Source organism: Anomaloglossus baeobatrachus, chromosome 6, assembly GCF_048569485.1.
Source record: "Anomaloglossus baeobatrachus isolate aAnoBae1 chromosome 6, aAnoBae1.hap1, whole genome shotgun sequence".
Lineage (NCBI taxonomy): Eukaryota > Metazoa > Chordata > Amphibia > Anura > Aromobatidae > Anomaloglossus > Anomaloglossus baeobatrachus.
The window spans coordinates 135705813-135718890 of record NC_134358.1 but is presented as its reverse complement, the minus strand read 5'-3'; the positions used below and the strand labels follow the sequence as shown (position 1 = coordinate 135718890).

At 41.6% G+C, this 13078-nt stretch overlaps 1 protein-coding gene across 1 annotated transcript in view; it reads left to right on the top strand.

Moving 5' to 3' along the window:
* Positions 1 to 13078, top strand: part of RP1 (RP1 axonemal microtubule associated) — a 752859-nt gene that overhangs the window by 696442 nt on the left and 43339 nt on the right. The window contains exon 55 of the mRNA XM_075316343.1: positions 2614 to 2911. Coding sequence (XP_075172458.1) covers positions 2614 to 2911 — 298 coding nt within the window. The remainder of the gene's footprint in view (positions 1 to 2613; positions 2912 to 13078) is intronic.

Below are 13078 nucleotides of genomic sequence, written 5' to 3'. Positions count from 1 at the left end.
GAAAAAATCCTATATTTGGAATAAAAGACAAAAAAACACCCTCTTTCACCACTTTATTAATCCCCACATACCCCACCAGGTCCGACGTAATCCACACGATGTCCCATGACACTCTCAGCTCTGCTACATGAAGCTGACAGGAGCGGCAGTAGAACACCGCCGCTCCTGTGAGCGCTACGCAGCAACTGAAGTGAATCGCATTAAGGTAGTGCCGGTGTGTGCGGTGATGATGGGTGAGGTAGTGCCTGCGTGTGTGTGGTGAGGATGGGGGCTGTAGTGCCAGTGAGTGCGGTGATGATGGGGGCGGTAGTGCCTGCATGTGTGCGGTGATGATGGGGGCGGTAGTGCCTGCGTGTATGCAGTGAGGATGGGGGCTGTAGTGCCGGTGAGTGCAGTGATGATGGGGGCGGTAGTGCCTGGGTGTATGCGGTGATGATGGGGGCGGTAGTGCCTGTGTGTGCAGTGATGATGGGGGCGGTAGTGCCGGTGTGTGCGGTGATGATGGGGGCGGTAGTGCCTGTGTGTATGCGGTGATGATGTGGGCGGTAGTGCCTGTGTGTGCAGTGATGATGGGGGTGGTGGTGCCGGTGTGTGCGGTGATGATGGGGGCAATAGTGCCGCTGACGCATTTCTGCGAAATAACTCATCAGTCGGGTCCGTTAGCAACACAGAAATTGACAGATGCATCGTTTTGACGCAGCAACGGACCTGGCGGATGAGCCACAACGCAAATGTGAAAGTACCCTAAAGCAACATTTTTGTGGAAAAAAGTAAAATGTTATTTTTTTTTTCCGTCAACATTGCTTTAACCCTTTCACAACCTTTGACGTACATGTATGTCACAGCTCATGTCCCTGCCTTTCATGAAGGCTCGCAGGTCAAGCCTGCATCTTTCCCTGCTCCTGATCTCTGAGTTTATCAGCCATGAAGTGCTGTTAACATCCGATGATAGAGTGGAGATCTGCTCTTAAGGTCCAGTCACACTAAGCAACTTACCAGCGATCCCAACAACGATAGGGATCGCTGGTAAGTTGCTAGGAGGTTGCTGGTGAGATGTCACACTGCGACGCTCCAGCGATCCCACCAGCAACCTGACCTGGCAGGGATCGCTGGAGCGTGGCTACACGAGTTGCTGGTGAGCTCACCAGCAACCAGTGACCAGCCCCCAGTCTCCTAGTTACAGCACACATCAGGTTAATTAACCCGATGTGTGCTGCAGCTAAATGTGCACAGAGCAGGGAGCAGCGCACACTCAGCGCTGGCTCCTTGCTCTCCTAGTTACAGCACACATCGGGTTAATTGCCTGATGTGTGCTGCAGCTAAATGTGCACAGAGCAGGGAGCAGCGCACACTGCTTAGTGCTGGCTCCTTGCTCTCCTAGTTACAGCACACATCGGGTTAATTACCTGATGTGTGCTGCAGCTACATGTGCACAGAGCAGGAGCCGGCACTGACAGTGAGAGCGGAGGAGGCTGGTATCAAAGGTAAATATCGGGTAACCAAGGACAGGGCTTCTTGGTTACCCGATGTTTACATTGGTTACCAGCCTCCGCAGAAGCCGGCTCCTGCTGCCTGCACATTAGTTGTTGCTGTCTCGCTGTCACACACAGCGATCTGTGCTTCACAGCAGGACAGCAACAACTAAAAAATGGCCCAGGACATTCAGCAACAACCAACGACCTCACAGCAGGGGCCAGGTTGTTGCTGGATGTCACACACAGCAACATCGCTAGCAACGTCACAAAAGTTGTTCGTTACCAGCGATGTTGCTAGCGATGTTGCTTAGTGTGACGGGGCCTTAAGCTGTTAACTAGTTAAATACCTTTGTCAATCTCTGCAGCGGGATTTACAATGCATTTGACATGGGAGGCGTCATTCCCTGCTCCCATTCGCAAGTCTGTGATATCATCGCAGGGAGCTGATGGATTATCATGACAGCAGTTGACGACCTCTGTGTCTGTCATTACGATTCTCCTGTGAACATCAGCCAAGAGCCGGCAATCATATAAGATTTTGATTTCTGATATACATAGCAATGCTGATGCACTGCTCTGTATAGCACAAAACTTGAAATGATTATTCTTAATGAATTTGTAAAGATTATGGTAACATTAAGGTGGAAAAAGTTCTGAAATGATGATTCTTGGCATTTTTTTACATGACAATATATTAGCACTTTAGCAGAGATGTGCAGACGTTTATATCCACTGTATAATGAACTTATGCCACAGTATTGGGCAGATGCAAAAATTAATGCATTGATTATGCAATTAGCAGGAGCCCCAATTGAGCCATGTTCAAGTTCTCTCATGTTATCATCCCCTTAGTTTTTGGAAACCTTAGCACTTGCTATACCTGCTATCCTGCTAGTTATAGTCATGGATGGATGGAAGATAACATTAAATTACTATTAACATGTACATGTATATATTCACATCAGTAGGATATTTAGATCTCTATGATTGTATACACAATTAGTGTATTTATATTTACACTTCCAGTAAAATTAGCTTTATAAAACAAAAATCAGTAATTAAAATATGTTTTCGAGTAACCGTGTTATAATTGTTTTCTTTTATTAACTCTTTCTTCTGGATTTGAAAATCTGCCTAGGAACTTTTCAATGGAGAATGAAAAATCAGAGACAAGAAAAGAAGTTCGCATTTCTCATGTTATCCATGATGACCAGACAGAGGAATCTCATAATGGCTTATTACTTACCTCCAATCATGAAGAATCTGTGGAAAAAAATTTAGTGAAGCACAACATTCTCGTATACACGGGGGATATAAGAGGAGCAGGCACAGATGCCAATGTTTTTGTCACTTTATTTTCTGATAATGGAAATTCGTTTGGACCCGTCCAGCTAAAGCAACCACTGGAAGACATCAAACCCTTTCAAATTGGTCAAGTAAGTGAAAAAAAAATTTACACGAAAAATGTCCTTACTGAATATCTGTGTAAAACCCTAACCACTTTTGTAATTAGCTTTATTATAAAATGTACTACATTTCTCCCTATCTAGCTAATCACATACTGTATGTGGGTTTTTTTAATGGTCGATCTGTCCCATTTTGTTTGAGAGGCGTCTCAAATGTGACATCACATCCCAGGAGGCTGGGGCTGCACTCACTTCCATGCAGCATATATTGCTGCTCCTGTAAAAGGACGTCATCAGGTGATTGGGCTGCAGTTACTACACTTTCTTGCATTGCTGCCTTCAGAAAATATTCTGGATCCATGATGATAGAAGTTGTGAGAGATGTTAGTGCAGCGCTGGTACTCTGCATCTATCTCTGTTATAATAGTAGCTTATGTGAAAGAAGATTTCATCAGCGGGTGGATACAGTAGGAGTGAGTTACACTGCTACGACTGTGCCCAAACACTCACACAGGCTACATACAAAACAGGAGAAACACAACACCTGAGTTGAAAAGGTCCCTGTTTAGACTAGGATAGTCCCTAATCTGACCCTGATTTGTCCCTGCCTTACAGTGGAGGTTGCTACCCTACATACAGTACAGACCAAAAGTTTGGACACACCTTCTCATTCAAAAAGTTTTCTTTATTTTCATGACTCTGAAAATTGTAGATTCACATTGAAGGCATCAAAACTATGAATTAACACATGTGGAATGAAATACTTAACAAAAAATTGTGAAACAACTGAAAATATGCCTTATATTCTAGGTTCTTCAAAGTATCCACCTTTTTCTTTGATTACTGCTTTTGTACACTCTTGGCATTTTCTTGATGAGCTTCAAGAGGTAGTCACCAGAAATGGTTCTCACTTCACAGGTGTGCCCTGTCAGGTTTAATAAGTGGGATTTCTTACCTTATAAATGGGGTTGGGAACATCAGTTGTGTTGTGCAGAAGTCTGGTGGATACACAGCTGATAGTCCTACTGAATAGACTGTTAGAATATGTATTATAACAAGAATAAAGCAACTAAGTAAAGAAAAATGAGTTTCCATCATTACTTTAAGAAATGAAGGTCAGTCAGTCCGAAAAATTGGGAAAACTTTGAAAATGTCCCCAAGTGCAGTGGCAAAAGCCATCAAACGCTACAAAGAAACTGGCTCACATGAGGACCGCTCCAGGAAAGGAAGACCAAGAGTCACCTCTGCTGCGGAGTTAACAGCAGCTCCGATTAGAGACCAGGTCAATGCCACACAGAGTTCTAGCTGCAGACACATCTCTAGAACAACTGTTAAGAGGAAACTTTGTAAAGCAGGCCTTCATGGTAAAATAGCTGCTAGGAAACCACTGCTAAGGACAGGCAACAAGCAGAAGAGACTTGTTTGGGCTAAAGAACACAAGCAATGGACATTAGACCAGTGGAAATCTGTGCTTTGGTCTGATGAGTCCAAATTTGAGATCTTTGGATCCAACCACCATGTCTTTGTGCGATGCAGAAAAGGTGAACGGATGGACTCTACATGCCTGGTTCCCACCGTGAAGCATGGAGGAGGAGGTGTGATGGTGTGGGGGTGCTTTGCTGGTGACACTGTTGGGGATTTATTCAAAATTCAAGGCATACTGAACCAGCATTTCTACCACAGCATCTTGCAGCGGCATGCTATTCCATCCGGTTTGCGTTAAGTTGGACCATCATTTATTTTTCAACAGGACAATGACCCCAAACACACCTCCAGGCTGTGTAAGGGCTATTTGACTAAGAAGGAGAGTGATTGGGTGCTACGCCAGATGACCTGGCCTCCACAGTCACCACTCCTTAACCCAATCGAGATGGTTTGGGGTGAGCTGGACTGCAGAGTGAAGGCAAAAGGGCCAACAAGTGCTAAGCATCTCTGGGAACTCCTTCAAGACTGTTGGAAGACCATTTCCGGTGACTACCTCTTGAAGCTCATCAAGAGAATGCAAAGAGTGAGCAAAGCAGTAATCAAAGCAAAAGGTGGCTACTTTGAAGAACCTAGAATATAAGACATATTTTCAGTTGTTTCAAACTTTTTTGTTAAGTATTTCATTCCACATGTATTAATTCATAGTTTTGATGCCTTCAATGTGAATCTACAATTATCAGTCATGAAAATAAAGAAACTCTTTGAGAAGGTGCGTCCAAACGTTTGGTCTGTACGGTATATGCAATGGCGACCCACTCTACGTCGACTGACCCTGAGTGTCCTTAACTGCACACTAACTTTAATCAATATGCAACACAAAAACAGGGATGACAGAAAAATGAAATACACATAACTAGGGGAAGAGGTGCAGGCCTAGGAACATGTTCACATAGTAACCTGAGACAGACAAAAGAAAATTAAAAAAAAAAAAACAGAAGAAGATGAAATATGAGAAATTTCCCAGACACCCAAACAAAGAGAAAAAGAAGGGGTGCCAGGAAGGGAATCACTTGCAGATTCTCTGCAGGGAAAACAACTGGGATTTAACAACCAGGATAAACCCCTAGTTGAAGAGCTGGAAGTCTAACCACCTATGCACTTGGGAATATAGCCAGCAAAGAATGCAAGGTGAGTATAAATAGCTTTCTCAAGATGTGATAGGACAGAAACAAATAGGGAAGTGGAGACACCAGAACTAGAAGCATACTTAAGAAAGAAAAGAAAAGTCAAAAGAACCATGAGCGATTGGACAGAGATCAAAACAGGCTTTGACTCACCAGAGAGGGAAACCATCCATGCAGCAAGAGGTCACTGAATTGATTCCTGGAGCCAAGGCATGAGAGACACCAGCGCCACCATGCAGCTTCTATCACCGCTTTCCAATGAATCGTCATCAGAGGTGGCGCTAATGTCACTCACTGCTTCTGTCACCACCCCTGATGACTATTTGTTTGAAGGCAATTCTAGAAGTTGATGGGTGGCGCTAGTGTCACTCACTGATTCTATCTCAGCCTCTGATAACCTCTTCTTTCATAAATGTGTTGGTGGCAGAAGTAGAATTAGGCGAAATAGAAGTAGAGAGCGGGCAGTGGACTCACATCTCCCACAGCTTTTATTATCATTGATCCAGGACATCCTCAGAGGGCAGCAAAACAAGAAACTGTAGTAAGTAGCTGCAGCACCACCTCCTCATGATGTTCTGTTCTAGGAGGGGCGATAGATGCTGCAGAAAAGAAAGTGCAGCCACCGCCTCCTATGAAGTAACATTTGAGTCTCCTCTCAAATGAAACATCACAGGATGTATCGTAAAAAAAAAATCACATTTAGGGACTAGTTAGATAGGGAGAAATGTAGGTTTTTTTTTATAATGAAGCTAATTACAAAAGTGGTTAGGCTGTAGAGATAGTTATGTAAAATATCATCTTAGGTGCTAAGCCACCCCGTTAAGAAAACATTCAGCCATTTAAGTCCTTATATCATTTTCTTGTAGACAGCATATGCACATTGCACATAGAACATTAAATGCCCAATTAAAGGGTTAAGGTACCTGGTTTTACAATTCAAGATATCTGTTTGAGAATTAAAATAATGCCTAAGTTTGAACCGACAACTGTAAACAAGAAAATGGCCTCCTGTAGTAACTGAAATAACTGGCAGAGCTGAGCTGGGTCTGTTAGCACCTAGCAGCTCTGCTTTGCCAGGCAGACACATAGTGATATTGTGATTCTTATATTCACTACATAAAGTAGCTCTCATTGAGAACCATATACAGTTAAAACCAGAAGTTTACAGACTGTATATCTAGAAAGACACATCTGCATGTTTTTCTCACTATCTGACATGTAATCAGAATAAACCTTTCTTGTTTTAGGTCAATTAGGAACCAAAATTATTTTTATACGCCAAATGCCAGAATAATGAGAGATAGAGAATGGTTTAAGGCATTTTTACTAACTTCTGCAAAGTCAAAAGTTTACATACACTTCATTAGTATTTGGTTGCATTGCCCATAAATGTATGACTTGGGTGAAATGTTTTGGATATCCTTCCACAAGCTTCTCTCAATATTGGTCCCAATCCTCCTGACAGAACTGGTGTAACTAAGCCATGTTTGTAGGTCGCCTTGCTTGCACCTGCCTTTTAAGCTTTGCCAATGAATATTCAATAGGATTGAGATCAGGGCTTTGTGATGGCCACTCCAAAACATTAAGTTTGTTATCAATAAGTCAGTTTGTAACCAGTTTGGCAGTATGCTTTTGGTCATTGTACATTTGGAAGACCCATTTCCGCCCAAGTTTTAAGTTCCTGGCTGATGTCTTGAGATTTTTTTTTTTCAGTATTGTCATATAATTTTCTTTGCTCATGATGCCATCTATTTTGTGAAGTGCACCAGTCCCTCCTGCAGCAAAACAACCCCACCACATAATGCTGCCACCCCAGTGTTTCACAGTTGGGATGGTGTTCTTAGGCTTCAAAGCTTCTCCCTTTTTCTTCCAAACGTAGTGATGGCATATCTCCAAAAATTAAAGTCTTGCTTCTTTGTGCATTTGTAAATTTTAACCCCTTAACGACCGCAGGCAGTAAAATTACGTCACAGCGGTCATAGTGTTAATCCCACCCAACTGCTGTGGGCAGATGGGGGGGGATCCACGCACATGTAAGCTGATTTGTACAGCTGACATGTGTGCCTAGCAGGCACGAGCAGATCTGCAATCTTCCCTTACCTGTTAACCCCTTAAATTGCGCTGTGAAAATCATCTGATAACTCCTATAGCTCACATGACTCAATTCCTGTTTCACTCGGCTGAGAACTGTGTGAGATAAGAGATGAGCATATCTGCTTTTCAGAGCTGTGTAGCTGTGATCAGCAGATATGGAAGAACAGTCAGACTGCTGATCCTTATAGTTCCATAGGGGTACTAGTAAAGTTAAAAAAAAGTAAAAAGAAAAAGCTTTGAAACAAAAAAAGCCTAAAAGGTCAAATCACCCCCCTTTCGCCACATTGAAAATTAAAGGGTTAACAAAATAAAAATTATACACACATTTGATATCACCGTGTTCAGAAATGCCCGATCTATCAAAATATAGAATCAATTATTCTGATCGGTAAATGGCATAACGGCAAAAAAATTCCAAAGCAAAAAATACATTTTTTGGTCGTGGCAAATTTTGTGCAAAATGCAATAACAGGCGATCAAAACGTAGCATCTGCACAAAAATGAAAACATTAAAAACATCAGCACAAGATGCAAACAATAAGCTGTCACTGAGCCCAAGGTCCCAAAAAATGAGAACGCTACAGGTCGCGGAAAATGGCTCAAAACGTGCGCCACTTTTTTTGGACAAACTTTTGATTTTTTTTAATTTTTTAGATAAAAGTAAACCTATACATGTTTGGTGTCTACGAACTCGTACCGTCCTGAGGCATCACACTGACACATCAGTTCTACCATATATGCAATCGCACTTTTTTGCAAATTTTTCTACATTTGGAAATTTCTTGTTGTTTTCCAGTACTCTATATGGTAAAACTAATAGTTTCAATTAAAAGTACATCTCGTTCCGCAAAAAAACAAGCCCTCACATGGCCATATTAACGGAAAAATAAAAAAATTATGGCTCTTGGAAGAAGAATGGCAAAAATAAAAAACGGAAAGCGCAATATCAGCCAGTTGTGAAGGTGTTTATCTGGCTTTTTATGTTTCTATTGGAATGGTGGCTTCTTCCTGGCAGAGTGGCCTTTCAGCCCATGATGATACAGTAGTCGATTCACTGTGGATAATGACACAATTTTACCAGTTTCCGCTAGCACCTTCACAAGGTTTTTTGCTTTTGTTCTTGGTTTGATATGCACATGTCTGACCAAAGCAGGTTCATCTCCGACCCGTCTCGTTCCTGAGTGGTATGATGGCTGGACATTTCAATCTTGTTTGTATTTTTGTATAATTGTTTGTATAGATGAACGAGGCACCTTCAGGTATCTAGAAATTACACCCAAGGATGAACCAGACTTGTGCAAGTCTACAATTCTCTTCCTTAGATCTTGGCTGATTTCTTTTGACTTTCCCAAAGAAGTAGTGTGTTTCAGGTGTGCATTAAAATACATCCAAAGGTGTGTCTCTGATTAATTCATATGTTGCCAATAAACCTATCAGACACTTCCAAAGACATGATATCATCATATGAGCTGTCCCATATTGTTTAAAGGCATAGTACTCTTAGGGGTACTTTGCACACTACGACATCGCAGCTGCGATGTTGGTGGGGTCAAATCGAAAGTGACGCACATCCGGCGTCGGTGTCGACATCGGAGTATGTGAATCATTTTTAATACGATTAACGAGCGCAAAAGTGTTAAAATTGTATGATCGGTGTAGTGTCGGGCATTTCCAATGTCGCTGCAGCGACAGGTACGATGTTGTTCCTCATTCCTGCGGCAGCACACATCGCTGTGTATGAAGCCGCAGGAGCGAGGAACATCTCCTTACCTGCGTCCCGGCTACAATGAGGAATGAAGGAGGTGGGTGGGATGTTTACGTCCCGCTCATCTCCGCCCCTTCGCTTCTATTGGCCGCCTGCCGTGTGACATCGCTGTGACGCCGCACGACCTTCCCCCTTAGGAAGCAGGCAGTTCGCCGGCCAGAGCGACGTCGCAGGGCAGGTAAGTGCATGTGAAGCTGTCGCAACAATAATGTTCGCTACGGCAGCTATCACAAGAGATCGCATCTGCAATGGGGACGGGGACTATCGCGCTCGGCATCGCTACAATCAGCTTGCGATGTTGTAGTGTGCAAAGTACCCCTTAGTGTATGTAAACTTTTGAGTTTGCAGAAAGTAATAAAAATACCTTCAAATATTTTCTCTCTCATTATTCTGGCATTTGGCAAATGTAAATAATTTTGGTTCCTAATTGACCTAAAACGAGAAAAGTTTATTCTGATTTCATGTCAGATAGTGAGAAAAACATGCAGATGTGTATTTTTAGATAGTGGATGTAAACTTCTGGTTTCAAATGTAGTGAACAAAACATAGGACCACAGACGTTGTGAGAAATGGTCCCCAGCTATCCATAACAGCTGGCAATCCGAACTGCTCAGCTATATTACAAAAGCAGGAGCTTTAATCGTGCACCATAAATTTACAATGGTGTGGTATTTAAGCCAGTAGGTGACCAAGCACCATAATTTATATCTTTTGGTCATTATCAAGTTATACAATTACGTGTCTAATTCTTAAATAGAAGCATTACTCTAAGGTTTAAATTATTAATACCATTCATGTTCTCCTCTGGTCACACTTAAATCCCAAGTGTTATTCCTCCAACCCAATCATTTGTTCTTTAATTCAAAACAATGATCCCTAGATTCTCAGCTTTCAACTTTTCTTATGGTTTTTCCTGGAGGGTGCACAGTAGGTCTATGGGGGTTACTTGCCCTGTCCAGTGTTAAATTCACATAGACGGCAAACCAACCAATGTTGTAGTTCACATGAATGTTTCCCAAAGGGGTTAACAGTCTGTGTGGAAAAAATAGCAGCAGGAGCTGGTCTCATACATTTTTCAGATTAGACTCACTGATAAACTTCAATCAGTGTGGAAAAAACCTCATGCTATACGTACAATATCCATATGGCCTCCATTTTTAATGGATCCATTGTAAAGATGTGTATTCATTTTTTTTTATTTATGGAAGTAAAACACTGATGACAAAAATAGACATATGGATGATTGATACATGTATCACCATACAGATAAAAAAAAATTCTGTTTTTTAGAAGGACGAAACTCGGCCAATTTTTCACATCCTCATGTGAACATAGCCTTGGATTGGGTTCACATGGCCATACCAAGGCCAGGTTCACACATTCAGTATTTGGTCAGTATTTTATATCAGTATTTGTAAGCCAAAACCTGGAATGGAGCAATCAGAGGAAATGTATAAGTGAAACATGTCACCCACTCCTGGTTTTGGCTTATAAATACTCATGTAAAATACAGACCAAATACTGAACATGTGAACATGGACTAAACCTAAGGATCTGTGTGTACCTCCATGTGCCATCAACGCAGCTGCCTGCTATTGGCATGCACTAGCCCTGGTCCGTGATACCTAGCCTGGTCCGTGATACCTAGCCTGGTCCGTGATACCTAGCCTGGTCCGTGATACCTAGCCTGGTCCGTAATACAGACCAGACTAGTGCAATATGTTTCTCATAGACCATTGTTCTGCATGTGAAATAGCTCAAGTGCATTGACAGACAGGTTATTATTGGGTCTGTGTGCTCTCAGTTGAGCAGATGATTAACACACGCTCGTCTGAACAAGTCCTTATGCTGCGCTTGAAATAGGTGTTGAAAAATGTATAATTATATCCTAGGGGATCATTTAATGTAATTAATTTTAGTAGGAGTTGCTAGGCATAAAAAAATGAGAAATTCTGCACTAGAAACAATTAAAGCAATTAACAGTAACCACAATAGAATAGCTTCTCATTGCCACCAATCAGAGTTAAAGATAAAACCCACTTTTCCCGCAAGTTTGGTTAAGGTTTTGGCAATCTTTTGGCACCAGGACTTGAAAAGGTTTTCTCAACATCAATCTTTAGGAGCACAGCAGTTCCCTGCCTCCGGCTTGCCAGAGAACAGTGCACACCCGATTCACACTTTTACCCGGCATCCTTGTCACGCAGTTGGCCAGAACCTTGAGTCTTCCGATGGTGCAACCTTGGTGCAGCTTTGCCTTTGTATCATCAGAGGAGTGCGGTGGTACTAAAGCTGGCTGGACTGAGCAGAGATTTCAAGCTTTGTAGAATAGGGCGTTTAATAACTGCACTCCTTACCAAGGAGACCGGACAGACCACAGCGGTGTCTGGTAACCTAGGCAACGAGTAAGCAATTAAATTAAAAATCGCTCTGTTCTTGTAAATTTGATTTAAAGAAAAAAGACACTTAATGTTTTTTATTTGTACTGTATGTTGATGTTTAACAAGTAAGATATAGCAATGAAAAAGTTAAATTAAGCCCCAACTTCCATTTCCAAAATAAGAATGTTGCAAACTTAAAACGGAGGATCTTTTTTACATGAAAAATACACAAATACATAAATTTTTGAAAACATAATTTATAAACTGTCCATTAAATTGAGGAATATGTCCAAGCACTACAGCTAATAGAATCACACTGCAACCAGATCTTTTACGCCAACCAGATGATTATTAATTTAGTAATATCATCCCGAATTTAATCATCTATAACTTTACCCGCACAGACTGTTTAGATGTAGGCAATATATTCCGGCTGGGATTTCCTAGACTATACTCTAATTTCATTCTTGATTCCATTTTGAGTGGATATAACAAACACATGAAGATTAATAAAGAAATCACACACAGTGAAATAATTTGTATTTGCATTTTGTCACTTTCTCCCCATTCAGCGTATTTTGTATTTATAGTTCACAGTTGGTAAAATGTATGATTAAATTTATTTGCCCATAAAAAGTACTTAATCCCTCTCAACAATTATTTCTGTTAGCATACATTATGCAACTCAAGATAGAATCAATGTGATTGTATGAGGACAATCACTGACATTTGCCACTTGCTGTTTTGCGTTTTGTTCTCATTGACACGTTTTCATGAAATAAAGTGGCTGATGGAAATAATGTTTCCAGATTATTGAGTTTCTTATTGTTCACTGCTTTTTGTCATAATTATCAGTCTGTAATTACTATATATGATTATTTGATTGTTGTACTCTTTTTAGTAGAGATGAGCGAATCTTTTAGAACTGGAGTTCGACAGATTTGTTGAATTTAAGAAAAAAATAATGTTCACAGTGATCAATTCAATGTGAATTGCAATACTTTAAAGCCTGCTAATGGCTGTAAAAGACATATATAAAACACTGTGAATATCACGAGGTGTGCTGGGATATCCGGAGACTGGGGCTCCTAAACTGGCCCTCAATCTAGGGGGTCCCTATCTGTCCCTGACCCAGAGATACGTCTAATGGTGACTATGTCTGGGCCACCTTCCTTGCCCTGCTCCTGAACAGCCCTGATCTAATACCCCATCTCCCCCACCCTTGGGGAGAGCCAAGACAGGAGTGGTTGAACCCATAGATAAGGACAAGCAGTGGAAACCAAAACTTGATCATACAGCATGCTCACACAGAGGTAGTAGACAAACATTGATGAGGATGAAAATAAGAGCA